Source organism: Agelaius tricolor, unplaced genomic scaffold (genome assembly GCF_023055355.1).
Source record: "Agelaius tricolor isolate 1412-34295 unplaced genomic scaffold, bAgeTri1.0.p SCAF_29, whole genome shotgun sequence".
In the NCBI taxonomy this organism is placed as follows: Eukaryota; Metazoa; Chordata; class Aves; order Passeriformes; family Icteridae; genus Agelaius; species Agelaius tricolor.
In genome coordinates, this window is record NW_027269289.1 from 2508622 (window position 1) to 2529136 (window position 20515).

Here is a 20515-nt window from a genome sequence, read left to right on the forward strand (position 1 = left end):
GACCCAGGGGTGGCACCTTTCCTCCCGTGTGTCCATCCTGTGTGTCCAGCCAGGCTGACCAGGGCTGCAGGTGCCCCCATGTTGTTTTGCACTAAATTGTTATTTAGTTGTTTGCACTGAGTGTTTGGTAATTTGCACTGTTCACATGATTTGTATCCTATGACTTGAACAGCCCACCCAGACACGGATTCTTACACCCCCAGACCCCTGTCCAAGCTTTACACAGAGCTAATCATGGTTGTATTCCAGGGTGTCACCTCAGCTGACTCCAGGAGCTGAGGCTATTCCATGGTGGGTTGCAGAGGAGCAGGAGGTGGTGGGTTTCCTGGTGGAAGGGCTCACCCCTTTTTCTTGCCCAGGGAGGTTGTGAATGCCCCAGCCCTGGAAGGGTTCAAAGCCAGACTGGAGAAGGCTTTGAACAACCTGATCTAGTGGGGGGTGTCCCTGCCCATGGCAGGGGGACTTGGATCCCAATGATCTTTAAGGCCAAAACCAAACCTTCCAACACTTAACATTCTATGATCCCATGATTCCTTGGGATTTCAGTTAATGCTCCTTCATCAGCAGTTTTTTGAACCTGTAGAGCAAAACATGCAGTCTCTTTCCTAGATTTGGCAGGTTCTCTCTCTCTCTTTGGGCTGGGTGCCCAGGAGAGGAGGAAGCTGCCTGGATCCTGGGAATTGCTGTGGGATGCTGGGGCTCTGGATCCATGCTCTGCTCTCCTCATCCCTGAGCTCGTGGCTCCAGCTTGTTGCAGCATATATTGCAGTTAAGACAGCCACGATACACAGAGTATCATTATACAATTTCAGAAAGCTTCAACCCATACAGAGTAACACCACACCACTTCAGAAGGCTTCAAGCATCAGCACTTCTTGTTCTTTAGTCCTCATGGTTCATGCCTTACACCTGTATTCCCTGGGTGATTGCTCAGCACACCTGGGCACTCCATGGCTCATTGCTGTCAGTGCTGCTCACAGCTGTACCCATGGGGGATGAGGCTCAGCCCCATCCCAATCATCACAAACTGTGTGCCTACCCCAGCTGCCTCCTGACCCGTGCTTTGCCTTGGGCAGGTTACCCACGCTATCTGGTCGTAGGAGACCACCTGTCAGGTCAGCACCACCTGAAGATCCTGCGAGCTGACCTCCAGGATGACGCCGTGTACGAGTGCCAGGCCATCCAGGCCGCCATCCGATCCAGACCTGCCCGGCTGACCGTCCTCGGTGAGTCCTGGCTTCTCACACCCTCGGGGTTTCTTGGGGTTTCACTGCCTTCGTGCTCACACTGAGTAGCTTTTGACAAAATGTTTTGCTGCTGGATCAAGAGGGCTGGGAATGAATCCATGGTGAGAGCAGTGGGGGAGCAGCTCAGTCCTGAGAACAGGATCAAAGGAAGCTGCTTGGGGAGTGAAGCAGCTCTGGGGTGGAGTATGACAGTTCTAGGAGTAACACAGCTGCCAAGTGTTTGGCACTTCAGCTTTACAGATTTATGCCCCAATTCAAGAGAGTCTGTCCATAAATTTAAGCATATGAAGAGTGTCAGTGCCATCACTTATGCGTTACCCTGCCTACAGGACCAGGACAACTCCAACCCCTGAGGAAAGACTGGTTTCATACTATGCAGTATTTTTAAACTATCTACATACTAATATTTTATCACCCTGTGTTTCTCAGCAATTCATCTTTCCCATGAGCAGCACAGGAGGATATTACCTGGAATCCCAAAATCATGTTGAGGACTTTTTTTTGTGGGAGGTGGGTGGGGAGCACTGGCAGAGCTGGAGGGCTTTGGCCATCTGGCAGAGCAGGAGGGAGGCTCTCCCCACAGGAGTGCTGGGAAAAGGCAGGCACGTCAGTGAGGCTTCCCAGCATGGACGTGGCTTCAGAGAGCTCAATGAAAATGGTATTTTTCTTAAGCAGCTTGGACAAAACCCAGTCTGTGTTGCTGCTCCCACATTCATCCTGATTATTCAACCCTCAAAGTGAAACCATTTGCATATTTAAGTTTGTTTAAATTGAAGATTGGATTTCTTTTTTCCTTGTTGTTTTTATTCCTGGTTAGTTTCTAGGGAGAAAAAAACCCCACATTTTAAAAAGATCCAAATCAAGAATTTCTGTGCTTTTAGTCAGATCAACACTGATTAGTTCTAAGCACCCAAAAGAAGTGAATTAAGGTACCAGCTGTGGTTGAAGGTGCACTTCTCTGGAGTCTGCACTATGAAAATGAGTTCCAATTCCTGGTTTGCAATCTCCCTTGCATTTGTTTTCCTCCCTCCACAACCCTACAACATTCCCTACTCCCAAATTTCACAGCTGCCATCCCTTCCTTCCCTGACCCTGATGATAATGATGATTTTCCTTTGATTCCTCCTTCTTCTCAATCAACCCTTGGCAGCAGCTCAGAGCTCTGACATGTGCCATATATGAAATAATCCTGGAAATGAATAGGAAAGGGGAACATTGTCTTGCTCACCGACAACCCCTCCTTCTCCTGGGCTCCCTCCTTCTGTTGTGAAAGCAGAATACATTGTGGGAGCCAGACAAAAGAAATAATGTTATTTAATTAGAGCTAAAGATTTCAAAACTAATTTAGTCCCAGGGCGTACGTCAGAGATGCTGCGAAGCGTTGATTGAGCAGAGAGATGTTTTTGTGGATCAAAAGGAAATCGTTATTATCTTTGGGGTTATGGAATGTGTTGAATAGATGGTAGTTAATGTTTATGTGGATATACATAGTAGTTGCTAATTGGTACATTTACCTAAGATGTTCAGCAGCTTATATTTGCAGAGTGTTTTCCTTTTAAGAAAATTAAAGTTACAGCATGTTCAATTTAGGCCAAATCGATGAGCTAGTGTGGGTTTGGAACTGACTGGTAGCTCATCTTTAACTTTAGGGGTGTTTATGCAGATGTTCTGAGGGGGGGAAAGAGATCACAACCCCAGGGCTGCCAGAGCTCCAGGAGCATTTGCATAATGCTCTAAGGGATGGACAGGGTGGGACTGTTGGGGTGTCTGTGCAGAGCCTGGGGTTGGACTCAATGATCCTGTGGGTCCCTTCCAGCTCAGGAAATTGTGTGATTCTATGACATTTCAGGCAGATTGGTGAGGTAGGAGTGATGATCCCACCTTTTCAGGGGGTTGGTGATCAGTAGTTCACACTGCTCCTTTGGGATGGGGTGTCCTGTGCTGGCAGCGAGGGCAGGGGCTGCTGTGGGACCCGTGCTCTGTGTTTTAGCCACCCCAGTGGAGGGGACAGATGTGGCACATGAAGAGTAGAAGCCTTAAGCCCCTGTGTTTCTGACAGCTGGGAACAATGTGCAGCCTGTCAGGCTAAACTCACTGCATGACAGGGGGGTAACACGTGTCTGTGAAGGGGGAGAGACATTTCTGGTGCTTCCAGATGTGCAGCACCACCAGCTGTGCAGGCATGTCTGCTCTTAGCATGCAGTGTGTGAGCCTGCTGTAGTTGTGAGCTAAGCAGCTGTGTCTGGAGGAAGCTGGATCTCCCAGATTTCATCTCCCTGGCTTGGGAAGGGATGTGCCAGGCTGCCTGAGCTGCTCACAGAAGATGCCTGGGGGACGTTCCTTCATCCCAGTCTGCCCAGCTTCACTGAGGCTGCAAACTTCCCCTGGGCAGGAGAGAATCCCTGAGGCATCCCTGGAGCTGGGTGCAAACCATGCAGCTCTCTAGGAAGTGATCAGTCACAGCTGAGGCAGAGCTGAGAGGCTCTGGTGGCTGTGGGGGGCTCTGGTGGCTGTGGGGGGCTCTGGTGGCTGGGGGGGCTCTGGTGGCTGGGAGCCCAATATCTGCTGCTAGTTTCTCAGGGACTCACTTGGTTTCTCAGTGACTCTTCAGGCAGCTGGGTGTTAGAGGCAGTTCTGGGGAACTCTATCCTGCTCTATCACCCCCAGCCTTGTCTCTGGAAAAATGACCCTGCCTGGTTTTTTTGTATGTGTTGGTGCTGCCTTGTCTATCCTTGCCAGATTTTCCACTTCCTTGGTATCAAGAAATCCCCTAATGCCTCCAGATTCAGGCTCCAGCTGCTGTCATTCATGTCTGACAACAGCTTTATGGGGCTGATGCCTCCTACCTCCCTGCTCAGATGCAGAGCTACACCATATTTTAATTAAATATTTAAGGTTTTGTCACATTGTTTTCAAATCTACATGGTTAAATGTAGTGGAACAGATCATTCCATAGCCTTGGAAGTCCAAACACTCAAACAGACGAGCCTATTACTGTCATCAGCATCAGGGAAAGTCTTTTCTTTGTGGAGTTCCAGGGACAAATATTGCTGGGAAATGTTGTTAATGCGTCCCAAAGCTGGAGGGTTCCCCTTCTCCAGGTCTCCCTCACCTTCCCTCCAACCATTGCCCAAACTCTCTGGGGAAGGAGTCCCTGCCCAATCTCCTCAGGATATCTGCGCCAAGCAGGGAAGGTTCATAAATCTGATGGGATGGGATTTGGGACATATGGAGGCATTCAGATTTTTTGCAAGCAAAGGATGTCAAGGCAGTTTGGCAGGGGAGCCCAAGCCAGGCAGGCTCTGGGAAGCCACTGGAGGGCTATTTGCTACCTGGTACATCTCTAATGGCAGGCTGCTTAATTTATGATCTATTTAACTAAGCCAGGGTATTAATTAAATAAAGTAAGAGCCTGATTAGGACTTGGAGAAATTTAAAAATAAAATCAGGCAGCAATCGAGCGAAATTGCAAAGCAAACACTTTGGCTGTAACCACTGGAGAGTTCCCTCCAGTCTTCCATCAAAGCTCAGAGCAGGGAGGGCAAATACAAGAGATTATATTGCCAACAGATGTGTGTTGTTAAAATATGCATCTGCCAGCCGTGTAGCTTCAGGAGCCAGAGGGCTCGCTCGTGGATCCTTCTGCACTCGCGGGACCGTGAAGGAATTTGAGGCCCCGGCAGCCGAGCTGGGATTTGCAGACACGTTAATTAGCATTGAGTTCCCAGATCTCAGAGGCAGCCAAGCGAGGAGAAACTTTGAAGAGAGCTTTGGCTTCCCTGGGAGGGAGTGGGGAGGGAGAGGGGAGCCCTGGCTCACCAGGCCGATGTGGCCACAGCGTGGTGACACCTGGGCCTGCGGTGACACCTGGGCCTGCAGTGACACCTTGGCCTGCCATGACACCTCAGCCTGCAGTGACACCTGGGCCTGCGGTGACACCTTGGCCTGCAGTGACACCTTGGCCTGCGGTGACACCTCGGCCTGTGGTGACACTTGGGCCTGCAGTGACACCTGGGCCTGTGGTGTCACCGTAGCCTGCAGCGACATGTCAATCGGCAGTGACATCTTGGCCTGTGGTAACGCCTGGGCCTGTGGTTGTAGCAATGTATCTGAACAACTGAGGCCACATCGAGCACCAGCCATGCTGCTTGTAGTTATTCTTATCAGAGTCCTCTGGAATTCATCAAGGTTACTAAGATATAAATTGTGCTACATTAAGAAAGAAGAAGCTGAGAAACAGAATTCCAAGACCACAAGAAGTAGATAAAGGAGGGTGGTGAACCACCTGGAGTGTAACCAGTGACATATTCTGAGAAGTGCGTGCAGAACATGTGGACAAGCCAGAGGCACCAATCAAGAGATGTGTGATCAGTGTGTGCAGGAGGGTTAGAATATATAAATAAGTGCATAATGTAAACAATAAAGGGATTCTGCTTAATCATATTGGTTAGTTGTCCAGGAGTCCTGATTCTCCAGCCTAGCCTAGTGACACCTCGGCCTGTGGTGACCAGGGCTAGCAGGACCCACCATGCCCAGAGGATAGAGAAACAAGGACAATGAAGCAGATGGATGAGGTGTTGGGAAACTGAATGGCTCTTCTCCTTTGTGGCACCTTGGCAGGAGCATCCCAAGGCTGTCCTGGTCTGTCCTCCTCATCAGGAGATATGGCACCTCCAGCCCAGTGATGCATTGTGAAGGCTGACCTAGAACAGAGACTGGACAGAGCTAAAGAATAAAGTAGGGATTTATTAAAAGGCCTCAATGGACACACCTTGGGCAGCACAAGAGCCCAGCCAGGGCTACATCCAAGATGAACCAAAATGGTCACAAAAATGGATAACCGGTCGGTCATGAGGTCTCACACTTTTATCAGTTCTGCTCCATTTGCATCTTGCAGTTCATTGTCCAATTCCAGCTTTAGGTTATGAAGTCCCATCCTTCTTGTTTTTCTCTCTCCAGCCCACGTTGTTTGTGCTCTTGGGCCTGAGATTTGGATCATTTGTCCTTGGTCCCCAGCACAGAAGGAATTGTTTTGTCTCCCTGCTCTGTGCACAGAGCTCACCGTCCCATAATGTGAAGCCTAGACCCACACACTAAAGCAGCACAGAATCTGAAAAATATAAAAGCTAAACTCTGAGGCATCACCAGCCACATACCTCAGGCTGTCCCAGGAAGCTCCCAGGCAGCACTTGCTTGGCACAGGGGAAAGGTTGGTCCCAGAGGTGCCAGTGGGAAATTGGCCACAAGCAGGAAAAGGCAATATGAGGGTGTGAGGAGGGAGGCAGGGGAGCTACTTCCAGAGACTTAAGGTGAATAATTGATAAGCAATTAACTTGTACCTTCACCTTTTATAGTCTAATTCCCTCTCTCCTCCCCTCCACGGCCTCTTCTAATATTAACTCTGTCTTCACGTGTGTCCCATTAGGAATAAAGCTTTCTTAAATCAACATGAATTATTTAACTCTACAGATTAAGTTAATTTGAAGTGAGAGCTCCTGTCTCTTTACAATGGCACAAGGCAGGGACAGGAGGAGGGTCATTGGGGTGTCAAGTGCATCCACATTCAATCACAGCCATTTTCCTCTTTTTATTTTATTTTTTTTTATTTTATTCCAATCCTCTTTCTTGCCAAGTTTTTTCAGTCTTCCCCTGCAGAGCAGAGTAAGCATTTCCATTACCAAAACGATGGTTGGCAGCTTGAGACATCTGCATTTCCCAGCTTTCAAGCTCTTTAGTGGAGTTTGATCAGGAAATAAAGAGGTTATGTCCTGAGTAAATGCCCTTTCTCAACATTTGTTTGTAATGCTGAGCTGCAAGAAAAAAAGTGAGGAGGTGATGTTTCAAATCTAGAAACAGTTCAGCTTGGAACCCTTTTTCCACTCTTTTTAATAGAATTCAGTTATCTGAATGTAAAATTCAGAGCATGTAGAGCTGGGATGTCAATTCAGAACAAAAAAAAAAAAAAAAAAGTGGTGAAAATGTGATCATTTTCTTCCAGACAGTCTCTTCTCCTTGAACAACTTTAGGTCTTCACAAAGCTGCATTTTCTGCTGGGAATATTTTCAGTGGGAAAACAGCAAGTGGCTCTACTGGGAACGAAACAGAAACATCAAACAATTGAGCGCAAATCCCAAATAACCTAAATATTTGATGTCGTGTCTGAGCAGCTTAAGTTTACAGCTCTCTGAGCCAGCTCCTTCTGATAGCAGGGTGGCCAGGTTTCCTTGCTCTCATCCCTGTGTGGCTCTGGGGTGGGAAGGCATCTCCATGGGATAGACCATTCCAGAAAAAACCAGGGGCTTAGAGGTGAAAGGCAGCTACTGCCTGGAGCAGTCTAGAGCTGGAAAACAGACCACAGAGAGGGCTAAAAAACTGGGTCTTGAGATCTCCCTAGGTGGGTTTCACTATTGGAATAAATCACACAAAACTCCATTTTCTTCATGGTGGAAAAAGCCCCTACTTTATCCGTGTAACTCATTTTTATATAGTTTACAGACCTTGTGTGTGACTCCAATGGGTTAGCAGCCTTCTTGCCAATTATTGGTTAGTAAAAGGTATTTTACTTGTCCATCAAATCTCTCTACTCTTCAATTGTTTACCTATTTTCTTCACTGGTTTTCATGGGATAGGTTTAATGCTTATGCAGGTGTTAGTGGTTTTTCACCCAGGAATAGATTGTTATGTTAATGAACTGCTCACAACAGGATTGATTTCACATGGGAACTTGCAAAGTGCTAGCTTGACAAGGCCAGCCATCCACTTAACAGAGCAGGCCTGCTTTTATGAGGATTTTCTTTTATAATTTTTCTACTTTACTGCAACATTTCACCTGGGTGTTGGGAAGTGCTGCTTCCCCCCTTCTGAAGGGGTTTGCACCTTGTCTGTGAGGAGAAGGAGGAGGAGAAGAGAAGGCAGCATTTGCATGAGCTCTGTTCTCCTTACTTTGAAGGAGACAAGCAAAATTATATCTTTACATCCCCAGTAAGTACATTTGAGCTAGTGGTGGGTGCCAGGATGAAACTCTCAGTGGGACAGAGCCATCCATTTCAGGCTCTGCCAGGGCCACAGCAGTGAAGTAACAACTTTGCAGTCATACAAACATGGGGAAAAGAAAGCTAAGGAAAGGGTTTGTTTCACCTTACAGACATTAAAAATGGCAAATATAATAGAACCATGGAATGCTTTGGATTGGAAGGAATATTAAAGATCCTTTAGCTCTGCTTCCTTGCTCTTCCACTATCCCAGGCTGCTCCAAGCCCCCTCTAACCTTGTCTTGGGCACTGCCAGGGATCCAGGGGCAGCCACAGCTGCTCTGGGCACCCTGTGCCAGGGCCTGCCCACCCTCACAGGGAACAATTCCTTCTCCAGCTCTCCTGGAGCCCCTTAAGGCACTGGCAGAGGCTCTGAGCTCTCCCTGCAGCCTTCTCCTCTCCAGGTGAGCATCTCCCAGCCTGGCTCCAGAGCAGAGGGGCTCCAGCCCTTGAAGCACCTCCGTGGCCTCCTCTGGGCCCCTCTGCCAGGACAGGGCTGGGTGTGAGCAGGGGCTGGTGTTCAGTCACATCAGGGAAGTTCAGCAGGGCCAGGTCAGCATTAAGCAGATGCTGCCTCTGGTCCCTCAAACCCTGCTCCAGATGGGCTCACACAGTTCTTACAAACTTTGTATTTCCTAAATGCCCTGGGGTTGACTGATGCCTCCTCTCTCATCAAAGCTTCCCTTCCCTAAGCCCTCAGAGCCACACCAGCATTCCTACCTGCACACTGAAGTACCACAGAGACACAGATAGAAATGATTAATGTTCGTGTTCCTGCACCAATCTGTGATTCCTTGTCTTGATGCAGGGAGGGCATCGTGGTTCTGACCCGTGGTTTTATCGAACACCAAGCATTTGGCTTTTCCCTGCAGTCTGCTGGGCTGGGCTGACCTGATGGATGCAAAGCACAGAGGGCTGATAAAAAAACCCTCCTGATCTTTAGTCATGCCTTTGTCTCTTCCCAGCCTCTTCTGCTGGCTCTGCCACTGCCCTGGCCCCGTTACTCTGCCTGTGGTGGCCATGAGGGTGCTGTGAAGTGAGGTGGGGGTGCTGGTGTCAGGACCCCTCTGTGCTGCCGTGCTCACCACTCATTCCTGTTCCCGCAGCCCCTCCTGCTCTGGGCACGGCCCCTCTGCACCTCACTGCACAAGCCAGCTGGGGGCCAGCAGCTCCCTGCACGCCCCACCAGCCTTTCCCTTTCCCCACCCAGCATCTCCAGCTGCCTGGGGTGCCCGTGGACAGCGGGCATTATTTGCTTCATGCGCTGCTGAACCGCTGACACCTCACATTCTGCACGAGCAAACCTCGCTTTGCTTTCACTCCTACGCACGATTCTCCCTCTTGCCAATCAAGACCCAGCTCCCCCATCTGCATCCTGCCCGTGCTCCTCTGCATCTGCATCTGTGCTCGCAGCAGCCCTTTGTGCCTCTCCCAGCTGCGCACGGAGGCGATGCCGGGAGCCCGGTGGGTTGTTGGTGACCTGACACAGGTATTGACTGTCTCTCCCTTGTCAGCTGGCAAAGAACGAGGCTCTCGGAGCGTGACATCACCTGAGCGACAGCCCCCGCTCGGCCATCGATCGCCCGGGTGACAAATGAAGCGGCGGCTCGGCAGGGCAGGGCCGGAGCCGCTCTGGGAGAGGCTGCCTGAAGGGATGCCAGCCCCCTGCCCGTGCCCAGCCTGCAGGAATGTTGTTTCCTGGCTCCAAGAGCTTGGCCAGCCCTTTTTGCTTGTCTTGCCTTTCCCTGCTCCGTGAAGCGTTGCCCAGCCTTGCCCCACTGTGCCTGAGCTACTCTGTCATCATTGGATGGTTCAGGCTTCCCAGCTCAGCTCCCAGCTCAGCCAGCATCTCCCAGCCCGTGGTGAAGGAATGAATCTCTCAGTTACACATCCATACAGAGCATTCCCAGGGCCCTGTCAGTGTGATGGATTCCAGCCTCCCATCCTGCAGGAGCACTGGGATGGGTTGGGAGCTGTGCCATTCCTGCTGGCTTCAGCTGGGCTGTAAAACTGGATGGTCATGTCTTACTGACTGACCTGTGGGTGCCCTTGGTAATTAACAGGAGAATAACCTCTCCTGCTTCAGGATATTTCACACGTGCCAAGATGGACAAATGGCCCTCTGGAAGGAGCTATTACTCTTTTTTTTTTACATTAAAGGTCCCTGATGTGCTCAAATTTGCCCCCCTCAGTGGCAAAGAATGGTGGAAAGCATGGACATGGCATTGGGTGACCCACCCAGGACTCTCCAGCCTCCTGCTCCAGGGAATTGGGCCAGTGCTCTCCCACAGGGACAGCCACAAAGCCACAATATCGGGTTCCTTTAAACTCAACTCTGACCTCCACAGAGAGAGACAAGGGATTCATGGCAAATTATGGATTTAACACCTATGATGAATCCCCATTACAGCATGAAATGAGAAAGGAAAATGTAGCTAAATGGAAGATTTCCCCTGGGCAGCAGGAGGCTGCAGTTCCTGAGAGGCTGGGGAAAATAGAATGAAAAAAATGGGGAAAAAATAGAGAACTAGGAAAAACCTTGTTCCATTAACTAAATATTGCAAAACCTTTGCAAGCCACTGCATGCAGGTTAGTGGGGTTTAAAGGCCAGGGCTTACACTCTTGACACATCCAAGATTTTTAAATCCATCCCCTTAGTTGTCATGACAAGGGGAAATGAAATGCTGTTGATGATGGTCCCTTGGGGGCTCAGCACAACTGATCCCCTGTCTCTGGGGCCAGGACCTGCCCTTCACTACATTCTGAGTGTAGCCTGACCCTGCATCTTGTCATTTCCCTTTGGGAAATACCAATGGAGCATCAGACAGATAAAAAAATGCACTGAAAAATTCATTTTTATCTTAGAGCAGGCTCCTGGCTCCCAAGTGTGAGGTTTAAGGCCAGGTTGGACAGGACTTGAAGCAACCTGGTCTGGTGGAATGTGTTCCTTCCCATGGCAGGGGTGTGGAATGTGATGATCTCTAAGGTCCCTTCCAACCCAAACCATTCCAGGATTTGGGATAATGCATCTGGAGATGAATTCCCACAGGGAGAAGCTGTCAGTAGCTGTCACTGAGTGGCTTTGCTGGAAGTGCAGGAAGGAAGACAGGCTTCAGCAATCAAATAGGGGAGGAAAATCAGGGAAGGGGCTCCCAGAGTGCTGCCTGCTTGGCTTGTCCTGTGGGCAGAAAGGGAATTGGGTCATTTATGGCCTAAACATAATGGAAACACACACAGCCTGGGGTCATTTCTGTGGTGCCAAAGCCCCCATGTGCAATCCTTCAGATCCCTCAGGCTCAAATCCCTCCCTTAAAGAGCAGGAAAACGGAGCAGGGTGAGGCAGGAACAGCAGCCCTTGGGTCATGGGCATGGTCCCTGTGCTCACTGCAGCTCCCGCTGCACCAGGAGCACATCCAGGAGCTCGGTGCAGTCACTCACTCCCAGGGTTGGGCAGCGGCCAAGCAGAAACACTGCAGATTTGTGGAGACAAGTGTCTGTAATCTCCACTGAGTCATAAATCATGGAGGAGCTGAACTCTCCTCCCCGTGACCCCGTGGATCCTCTCCCCATCCTCATGAGCGCCGGACAGCCTGCGGTGGGTTCGGATAATCCCAGGAACATCCTCGTACCTGAGGTGGCTGTTTCTTATTCACGTTGTTGCTAGGGAGTTCTGCAGAGATTTCTCCTAGTGGGTGAGAAGTGACTTTCAAATCAGTAGCAGCATGAAAAAATTGCAATGGAAAAATAAGAGTCTTTCATGAGATCCCATTTAATTGCTAACGAAGACAAAAATCACAGCTCTCACATTTGGTTCCCCAACAAAACCCAGATAGCAGCTGCCCTGTACGTATCTGATTCCAACTGGTAGGTTTAAAAGATACAGAAGGTATTTAATGATAATGATAATGATTTACATTTATATAGTGCCTTGTATCCGCTGGGATCACAAAGTGCTTTATATATGTATGGATAAAAATATACTGGATAACAAGCACTCCATCCATCACCAAATCACAGCCCCTTCCCTGGCGAGCCTGCAAGCTGTTCAGGAAAGAGTTGCTGCATTTCCAGAGCTGCTCTCCCTCCTCACTCCTACAGCACTTGGGGTGCTCTACAGTAATTTTATAATAAAACCAGGTGATAAAAACACTTTAAAAAGAATGTCATAAAAAAGGAGAACCCTCAGTGTCATAAAACGACACGCAGAGGAACAGGAGGGGAAACTTGAGAGGGAGAAGGTTATAACAGTTTTAAAATAAAGCAGAGTAGGTTTGGGTTGGATATTGGGAAGAAATTCTTCCCTGTGAAGGTGGGGAGGCCTTGGGACAGGTTGCCCAGAGAAGCTGCCCAGCCCCTGGAAGTGTCCAAAGCCAGGTTGGACGGGGCTTGGTGCAGCCTGGGGCAATAGAAGGTGCCCCTGCCCATGGCAGGGGAGTGGAATGAGATGAGCCTTAAGGCCCCTTCCAACCCAAACCATTCCATTATTCCACAATGAATAGGGACAGTTGCCATCAGGAAGATCAGCTCTGGAGAAGAAATGTCCTGCAGCTGCTCTGAGTTAGAAGGTGGAGAGCTTGGCCAGCAGGAGCAGCCCCAAAGCATGGGTACCATCAGAGCTGGGTAGTCAGGGACCTCCCAAAATTACTTTGGAGGTAGCAACAGAAAGAAAAATCCTGACACCTGATGCTCAAATGATGCTTCTTCTTCCATGCTTTGCTTTGTCCTGCTGTGGAGCAAATGTGTTGGGTGCAACTCAGCCTTCCCCCTGCAAGCTCTGCCCATGTCACTGTGTTTTGCTGCCTGTCCTGGGAGGGATGAAGCCTTTCCAGCCCAAAGTCCTCCTGAATCTGAAAGGAGCCCCTCAGTTATGCCCCTTTGGTGGCAGCCTCTGGCTCAGCTGGGCCTGGGAGGCAGGCGAGGGGAGGGGAGGACGGAAGGCAGAGAGAAATCAAGGCTCTCAGAGACATTCATTCAAAATTCATGGGCGCAAAATTGCAGTCTGCATGGATTTGTTTCCTTTGGAAAATTACAGGAAGCTACAGGCACCAACAACTGTTATTCAAATAGCCACTTTGGATGATTAGGATGGCAGGAGGCTGTACTTACACATGCAGACCCAATATAATCAGGCATGAGGCAGGGTGGGAAGGCAAGGCCGGGGAAGGGAAGCTGGAGGAGCTCAGAAGCAAAAACAGCAGCAGGGTGGCTCTGTGGGAAGAGCCCAAATCCAGCCCCACTGCTGGATGCAGCAGGAGCAGCCAATTAGCTTCCAGGTTTGGGTGATATGATAAGGAGAACACAGAGCTGGGAAGTGATTCGTGGGGGAAGTTTCTCATGGGTCAGCAGCTGAGAACAGGCAGTGCACAGGGACAAGCACCCTTCCTGCAACGAGGGCTTTGCTCCACCCTGCACATGCATCACAGCCCAGAAAGCACCACACAGTCACAGAATCCCACAATGGTTTGGGTTGGAAGGCACCTTAAAGGCCACCTCATTCCAACCTTCTGCCAGGGCAGGGACACCTTCCACTACCCCAGGTTGCTCAGGTTCACCCTCCTCATCTCCTGCTCTCCTGCCTTCCAGCAGAAAAACCCATCATCACTCCCCTGCCTGTCATAAATGAAGAAAAAAAGTTTTGCCCACACTGAATTTATTTTTAAAAAAAAGAACTTTAAAGCCACACACACACAAAACCCTGAGCAAATACTGCTTTGAGGATTGGCCTGTGGGTCAGCAATGAAACGCAAGCAAAACATCTGAGCCATGAAGGGTGAAAATTGTATAATAAAAGTAAACTCTGCAGTACAAGCAGAGGAAAAACTCCTGGCTTTGTACTGGGGAGCTGCTTCTCTCCCTTTTAAAATGCTTCTCTGCAGTACTAGAGGTGTCATGCAGTGCAGAGCAGCCAAGAGCATCTCATCCTCTGCCAGCAGCAGCTCCGGCGCAGCCCAGCCCTCCCCACGGCTGCTCCTCTCCCGCGGATGGCCGGGTTCCAGCCGCCTGCCGCGGCTTCACGGGCGCCTCGAGGTGTGGGGGAATGTTTGCACACAGGCCCTCGAGGCCCATCTGTGCCTCGGCAGCAGAGGAACACGTGGCTTGGCAGGGTTTGGCTGGAAGGGCTGCAGGAGCAGCGGGCACAGGCACCCAGAGCTGTGAGTCCCAACCCACGGGGCCTCAGCCTGCCGGACCCGCAGCCCTGCAGTGTGGGATTCACATCCTCTGAACCTGAGAGAAGCAGAGAAAAGAATGATCCAAACAATTCTTATTTCATTTGCTCTCCTGTGTTGTGCCAAAGTAGAATGCAATATGGAGATTGTTTACCCAGAGTGATGGGGTTTTGTTTCTTTGGCCTATCAGGGCCAAGCACGTGTCCAAGGTCAGCAGACAGTCACAAGATTTTGTTCAGTTGAGTGCTTGTGCAATTTCAGTTTAGATGTAGTGTAATATACTATAGAATAATATAGTATAATAAAGTAATTAATTAGCTGTTACTATAGGACCCGAAACAACATGATGCGGACTTGCTGCTCTTTTTAAGGTAAAAAAGGAACTTTTATTTTTCTGATTCTAACATTTTTAGATTTCCAAAAGTGACAGTGGATTGGAGGGTGAAAGTGCCACCTCTCCAATGACACTGGACAAACCAACAGTTTATTACATTTCTCCTCTTCCATAAAAGAATGTAAAACAATGAGTTATTTACATAGAGTGTGTAAGAAAGTTCGTTACAAGAATGTAAGCATCAGAAAGCTTAGAAAATCTTAAAAAATCAGGGCAACAATTAGCCTTCTGATATCATGGAGTCCTGCTCATCATTCCTCCCACCAATCAGGCAAAATATCACCAATCCTGCAACAGGAGGGTCCGAGCTCCTCTCCCTGGCTGCAAGGGCACGCAGGGCTCCACGGGGCAAGGGCTTTAAACTGAGAGAGATTTGAGTTGGATATTGGGAAGAAATTCTTCCTTGTGAGAATTGCCCAGAGCAGCTGTGGCTGCCCCATCCCTGGAAATGCTCAAGGCTTGGCTGGATGGGGCTTGGAGAAACTTGGTCTGGTGGAAGGTGTCCCTGCCCATGGCAGGGGGTGGATTTTAAGGTTCTTCCCAACCCAAACCAGTCTGGGATTCTGAAGATTCTGTGATGTCAGTCTCTGTCTCTGTCAGAGAGAGAGAACCAGATGGAAGATCGAAGCTGTATTTATGGTGAAGGTGGATGGGAGGGATGGTGGCAATGGGATTTTCTGGAGCTTGAGGCTTGGAGCAACCTGGTCAGGTAGAAGGTGTCCCTGCCCATGGCAGGGGGTTGGAACAAGGTGATCTTTAAGGTCCCTTCCAACCCAAACCATTCTGGGATTCCATGATTCTATGGGTTTATGTTCCATCAAGCTCCTTTCCTGGCAAGTCAGCACTGTTCTAAAGCCCCTTGCTGATGGACGAAGGTGGATGTGGATGTCTTGGAAAGGAGAGAGACCTAAAACAGCAGAGCAGGAGGTCTGGAATGAGTTGACTTTCAAGCACAGCTCAGAAGGCAGCTTGGACTCCTACATGTGCAAGGAGACCTTCACAGAGCCTGTGGACTCTCCTTAAACACAGGTTCCCCCTCCCTGGGGTTTTTGGAGTGACCTTGAAGGTGGGTTGGCTGGACATGGCGAGCTACTTTGCACATCCAGCCTCTTTCTTGTCTTTACAAGTGCTTCTCTCTTATCTAGTAGTATTTTACAAAACTTCACAAGCTTTTAGTGGCAAGACTTTTGCTAAGAGGCTGTTGATAAATCTGGAGTAGGCAGCAGGAAAGCTTTAGTGATGTATTCTCGTCCTTTTGACTGGAAAAAGCAGCTTATCTGCTGTGGAGAATACAGGTTCTTCCTCTTTATCCACACTGAAATCTTATCTAAACTGGTTCAGGTGGCAGAGCTGAGAGAAGGAAATAATTAAGCAAGACAGGTGAAATGCTGGCATTATTATTACTTAAATGGCCCAAACCTTTTACCTCATGTATTTTTTATTATTATTTTACTTTTTTTTTTTTTTGCTGGTGACACATAACAAGGGAGAAATTGGTTTTTCCAGGTTATCTTACCCATCCACACACTTGCCACTTCACCCCCCTCCTCCCCACCCCAATATAAATCTTGTTTAACTGGTTCTGTTGGCAAGACAGAGAAATAATTAAGGCGAAGGTGGCTGCAGTGTTGATGTTATTACTGTAATGCAGCAGCCTGTTTAGTTTCTTTGCCAATGAAATGCAACCAGGGGAAAATCAGTTTTAAAGATTACCTCCCAGAGATGCAAATAAAGGAGCGGAAACCATGTAGTCAGGAAGAAATGGTCTCAAACTAGGAAACATTTCAAAGTCGGTGACAGTCTCTTAGGGGCTTTTAAGACCACAATTTACCTTTTGACTGCATTCTATTTTCTCTGAAATCCTTTATTTCCCTCTTATTTATTGACTGGAGAGACAGCACAGAAACGAGAAAGCGATTCTCCAGCCGCTGGTCTTAAAAATCCATAGAAGGAAATTGTTCTCAGGAGTGCGGATTTTTGTTGTTGTTGGGCACTTCTTTTTTCCTCCCTCCTTGTTTTTAGCCCTCTCTGTGAACCAGGGCTTAATTGAATCACTTTGCCATGGAGGGGCCTTGAACTGGAAGGGATCAAGGTCAGCAGCTCTGTCTGGGAGCGAGAAGCCCTGATTAGAGGTGGAGCCCTGGTGATAACACAGCGAGATAAGGCACATCCTGTGCCAGGCCAGCTCAGGGTGGAGGTGGAGGTGGTGATCTGTCCCTCCACACACAGCAACAGCAGCTGAACCACAGTCAGGTGCTTCAGGGGGATCTCCTTTGTTTCAGGGATGTTTCAGGTTGGGAAATGGGCATCTCTGTGCTTGGATTAGCATCCCAGCCTTGGATTAACATCCTGCCCTTGGGATTGGCATCCTGCTCTCCATGGAACATCCCACTCTCAGATTGGTTTCCTGCTCTAAGATTAACATCCTGATCTCAGATTGGTATCCCTCTCTAAAATTAACATCCTGCTCTCAGATTAGCATCCTGCTGCTGGTTTAGCATCCCAGATTTAGATTAGCGTGTGACTCTCAGATTGGCTTCCCACTCCCAGATTAGCATCCCACTCTTGGATTAGCATCATGCTCTCAAATTAATGTCCTGCTCCTGGTTTAGCATGCCAGACTTACTTAGGCATGTGACTCTCAGATTAGCTTCCCACTCTCAGACTAGCATTGTGCTCTCAAATTAATGTCCTGCTCCAGGTTTAGCATCCAGGTTTAGCATCCCACAGTCACAGCAGCATCCCTGTGGACACAGTGGCACTGTGAGCCATCCCTCTGTCACAGCAGCATCCCTGTGGACACAGTGGCACTGTGAGCCATCCCTCTGTCACAGCAGCATCCCTGTGGACACAGTGGCACTGTGAGCCATCTCACAGCCACAGCAGCATCCCTGTGGACACAGTGGCACCGTGAGCCATCCCACAGTCACAGCAGCATCCCTGTGGACACAGTGGCACTGTGAGCCATCCCACTGTCACAGCAGCATCCCTGTGGACACAGTGGCACCGTGAGCCATCCCACAGTCACAGCAGCATCCCTGTGGACACAGTGGCACCGTGAGTCCCATGCCTTACCTGCCGCCTCCCGCTCCTCTCACGGTGGTTCCCTCCACCCCACACACGTGTGCTGCCCACAGGTTCCTGTTTGTGGGTGTTCCCTGCTGGAATGATACTGAGACATGCAGAAAAAACCAATCCCAGGGAATTCCTGCAGTGCTGGCCTAGTTAGCCCGTTCCCAGCTGTGAGCTAACACTGCTGCCCAGGCGAGCCCCTGGAGACAGCTCTGCTTGGAAGAAATAACTCAATTAAAAAATAGCACATCAGTTCAGGGTCAAAATTGGTGCAGCCCTGTAATTAGAGCCTGGATTTCAGAGATTAAATCCTTTAAGGCCAGCTTTCAGTAGCTGTGTTTAATTACTCCTCGCATCTCCCAGCCCTGTCTTCACAGAAAGGACCATGTCAGGACAGCTCCTGCTCCATCCCTGAGGTTTCTTGCTTGTTGATACTTTTCTGCCTAATTCCTGAGGCTGCACCATTCCTTGGCAATCCAGGCAGGTTGGCAGCAAAGTCCTGCCTGTCCGTGCTGCAGAGGCCAAGCTGTGCAACTCCTCCAAAGCACGTTGGGTGGTCCCAGGGCATCACAAGGATTCACAGTAGGATGGCATTGGGGTGGGGAGGAAAGGGAGAACCCAGTCTTGGCAGTACCTCTGGAAGAGCTGAAAAGGGGGCTACAGGTTCAGGAAACATTCTGTAGCAAGGATTTCTATGCACAGGCTCCTCAGGTCAGGCTGCTCCCTTTCCTGGCACTGTTGGTTTCTGTCTCAGCTCTCCAGACAGCACTTGGAGGTATTTGGCTGGTGCAGAGGCAGCAAGAAGAGTGGGAGAGGAAAATTGCAGAGATTTGAAAAAATTCCCTTTTGGAATGAAGGATTCTGCTACAACTGAACTGAACTGAACTGAACTGAAAAACAATTGATTTGGGCAGACTTCCCCAGGGACAAAACCAGTTCATCCAATCCCACCCCCCAGGAAAGCTGCCACACCCTGGGTGTGCCTGGGCCCTTGGATTCCCTGGACCTGGATGCCTCCCGTGATGTGCTGTGAAATGTCTTGGTGGCCGAGAGCCCCGGGCTCTGTCCTGGAGTTGGAGCTGTGTCACAGGAAGATTTGGGGGGATTGTATCCATTAACACAACTGAAAAAATGAAACAGGAGCCATTCCCAGCCAGCTCCCAGCTTTCTTTGCAGCCTCTCCTGTTTTCCCATCTCCCCTGACCCCTTTCTGATTTCTGCTGCTGTTGCAGGCTCCGGGAGGAGCAGCATTCCTGGGATGGCAGCAGGACCCCTCACCCTGTGAGCCCCGGGCACCACACACCCCATGTCCCTCCTCGAACCCATTGCTGCAGCGAGAGCACCCTCTCCTGTCTCAGCTCTGCCTGCCTGTCTCCCTGCTCCTCCCCTGGCAGATACCAGGGCCGAGGCTCCATCACATCCTGGGCTGGGGCCATGGGGACAGGGACACAGCAGCCCAGTGCCCACACCCTGTCCTGGCCCCAGTGTCACCCAGGGACCTCCTGACAGCAGCACCGACAGCTGTTTAGGAGGACCAGGGGAATATTTAAGTAAAAAACAATTTCTAGGAGAGGTCTGTTATAATTACTAATTAGATCGGGTTATAATCATCTCTCTTTGAAATCCCATGCCTGCCTCAGAATAGCTCCAGTTCCTCTTAACAATTAACAGAGAAAGTCTTTTACGACACACCAGGTGATTACATCGCAGTCACAGCCTCTGTGGCCAACCCTGCCTTATTAAAGAAGGGCTGATATTTACAGAAGAACATTGTGATCAAATTAGACTAAAATTAACTGGAGTAAATTAAGAATAAGAGGGTTTCTTTCATCTGCTTCCCTTTATTTTCTGCCACAGAATTGCCTCTGGGTTGGTTATAATGCTCTGTGTGTTGATTGTGGTATTTGACTGGGTAAAAAAACCACTGAAAGTGGCAGCAACTCATTTCTCTGGTGTGCCTCAGAGTAAAATCTGCATTCACATCTCCTCACTCATCCACCTCCTCCTGCTCCACAAAAGCTCAAGCTTGAAGCCTGCCATAGCTCAAGGAGCTCCCAGGCACAGGGTGGGGCTGTTGGGTGTCTGTGCAGGGCCAGGATCTGGACTCCATGATCCTTGTGGATCCCTTCTGACTCAGAATATTCTATGAAAATACAGGGCCAGAACCAAACCTCTGGTGTTTCAGCTCTCCCAGCTTCACTGAGCTGGGCTTGTCTAGCCTGGACAAAAGGAGACTCAGGGGTGACCTTATCACTCTCTACAACTCCCTGAAAGGAGGTTGTGGTCATGTGGGGTTGGGCTCTTTCTCCAGGCAGCACTGACAGAACCAGAGCACACAGCCTCGAGCTGCACCAAGGTAAATACAGGTTGGATAGCAGGAAAAAGTTTTTTACAGAAAAAGTGATAAAGTTCTGGAATGTTCTGCCTGGGGAGGTGGTGGAGTCCCCATCCCTGGGTGTGTTTAACAAAGCCTGGATGTGGCACTGGGTGCCAAAGTTTAGTTGAGGTGTTGGGGCTGGGTTGGACTCGATGATCTTGAAGGTCTCTTCCAACCTGGTCATTCTGTGACTCTGTGAATTCTGTGAATGAGCTCTGCCTGTGAGT

The 20515-nt window shown here is 49.5% G+C and overlaps 1 protein-coding gene across 3 annotated transcripts in view; it reads left to right on the forward strand.

Annotated features, from left to right (window-relative positions):
- KIRREL3 (kirre like nephrin family adhesion molecule 3) overlaps positions 1-20515 on the forward strand; it is a 399979-nt gene that overhangs the window by 288878 nt on the left and 90586 nt on the right. For all 3 annotated transcript variants that reach the window (XM_071449858.1, XM_071449859.1, XM_071449860.1), the window contains one exon: positions 1077-1226. In XM_071449858.1, coding sequence (XP_071305959.1) covers positions 1077-1226 — 150 coding nt within the window. The remainder of the gene's footprint in view (positions 1-1076; positions 1227-20515) is intronic.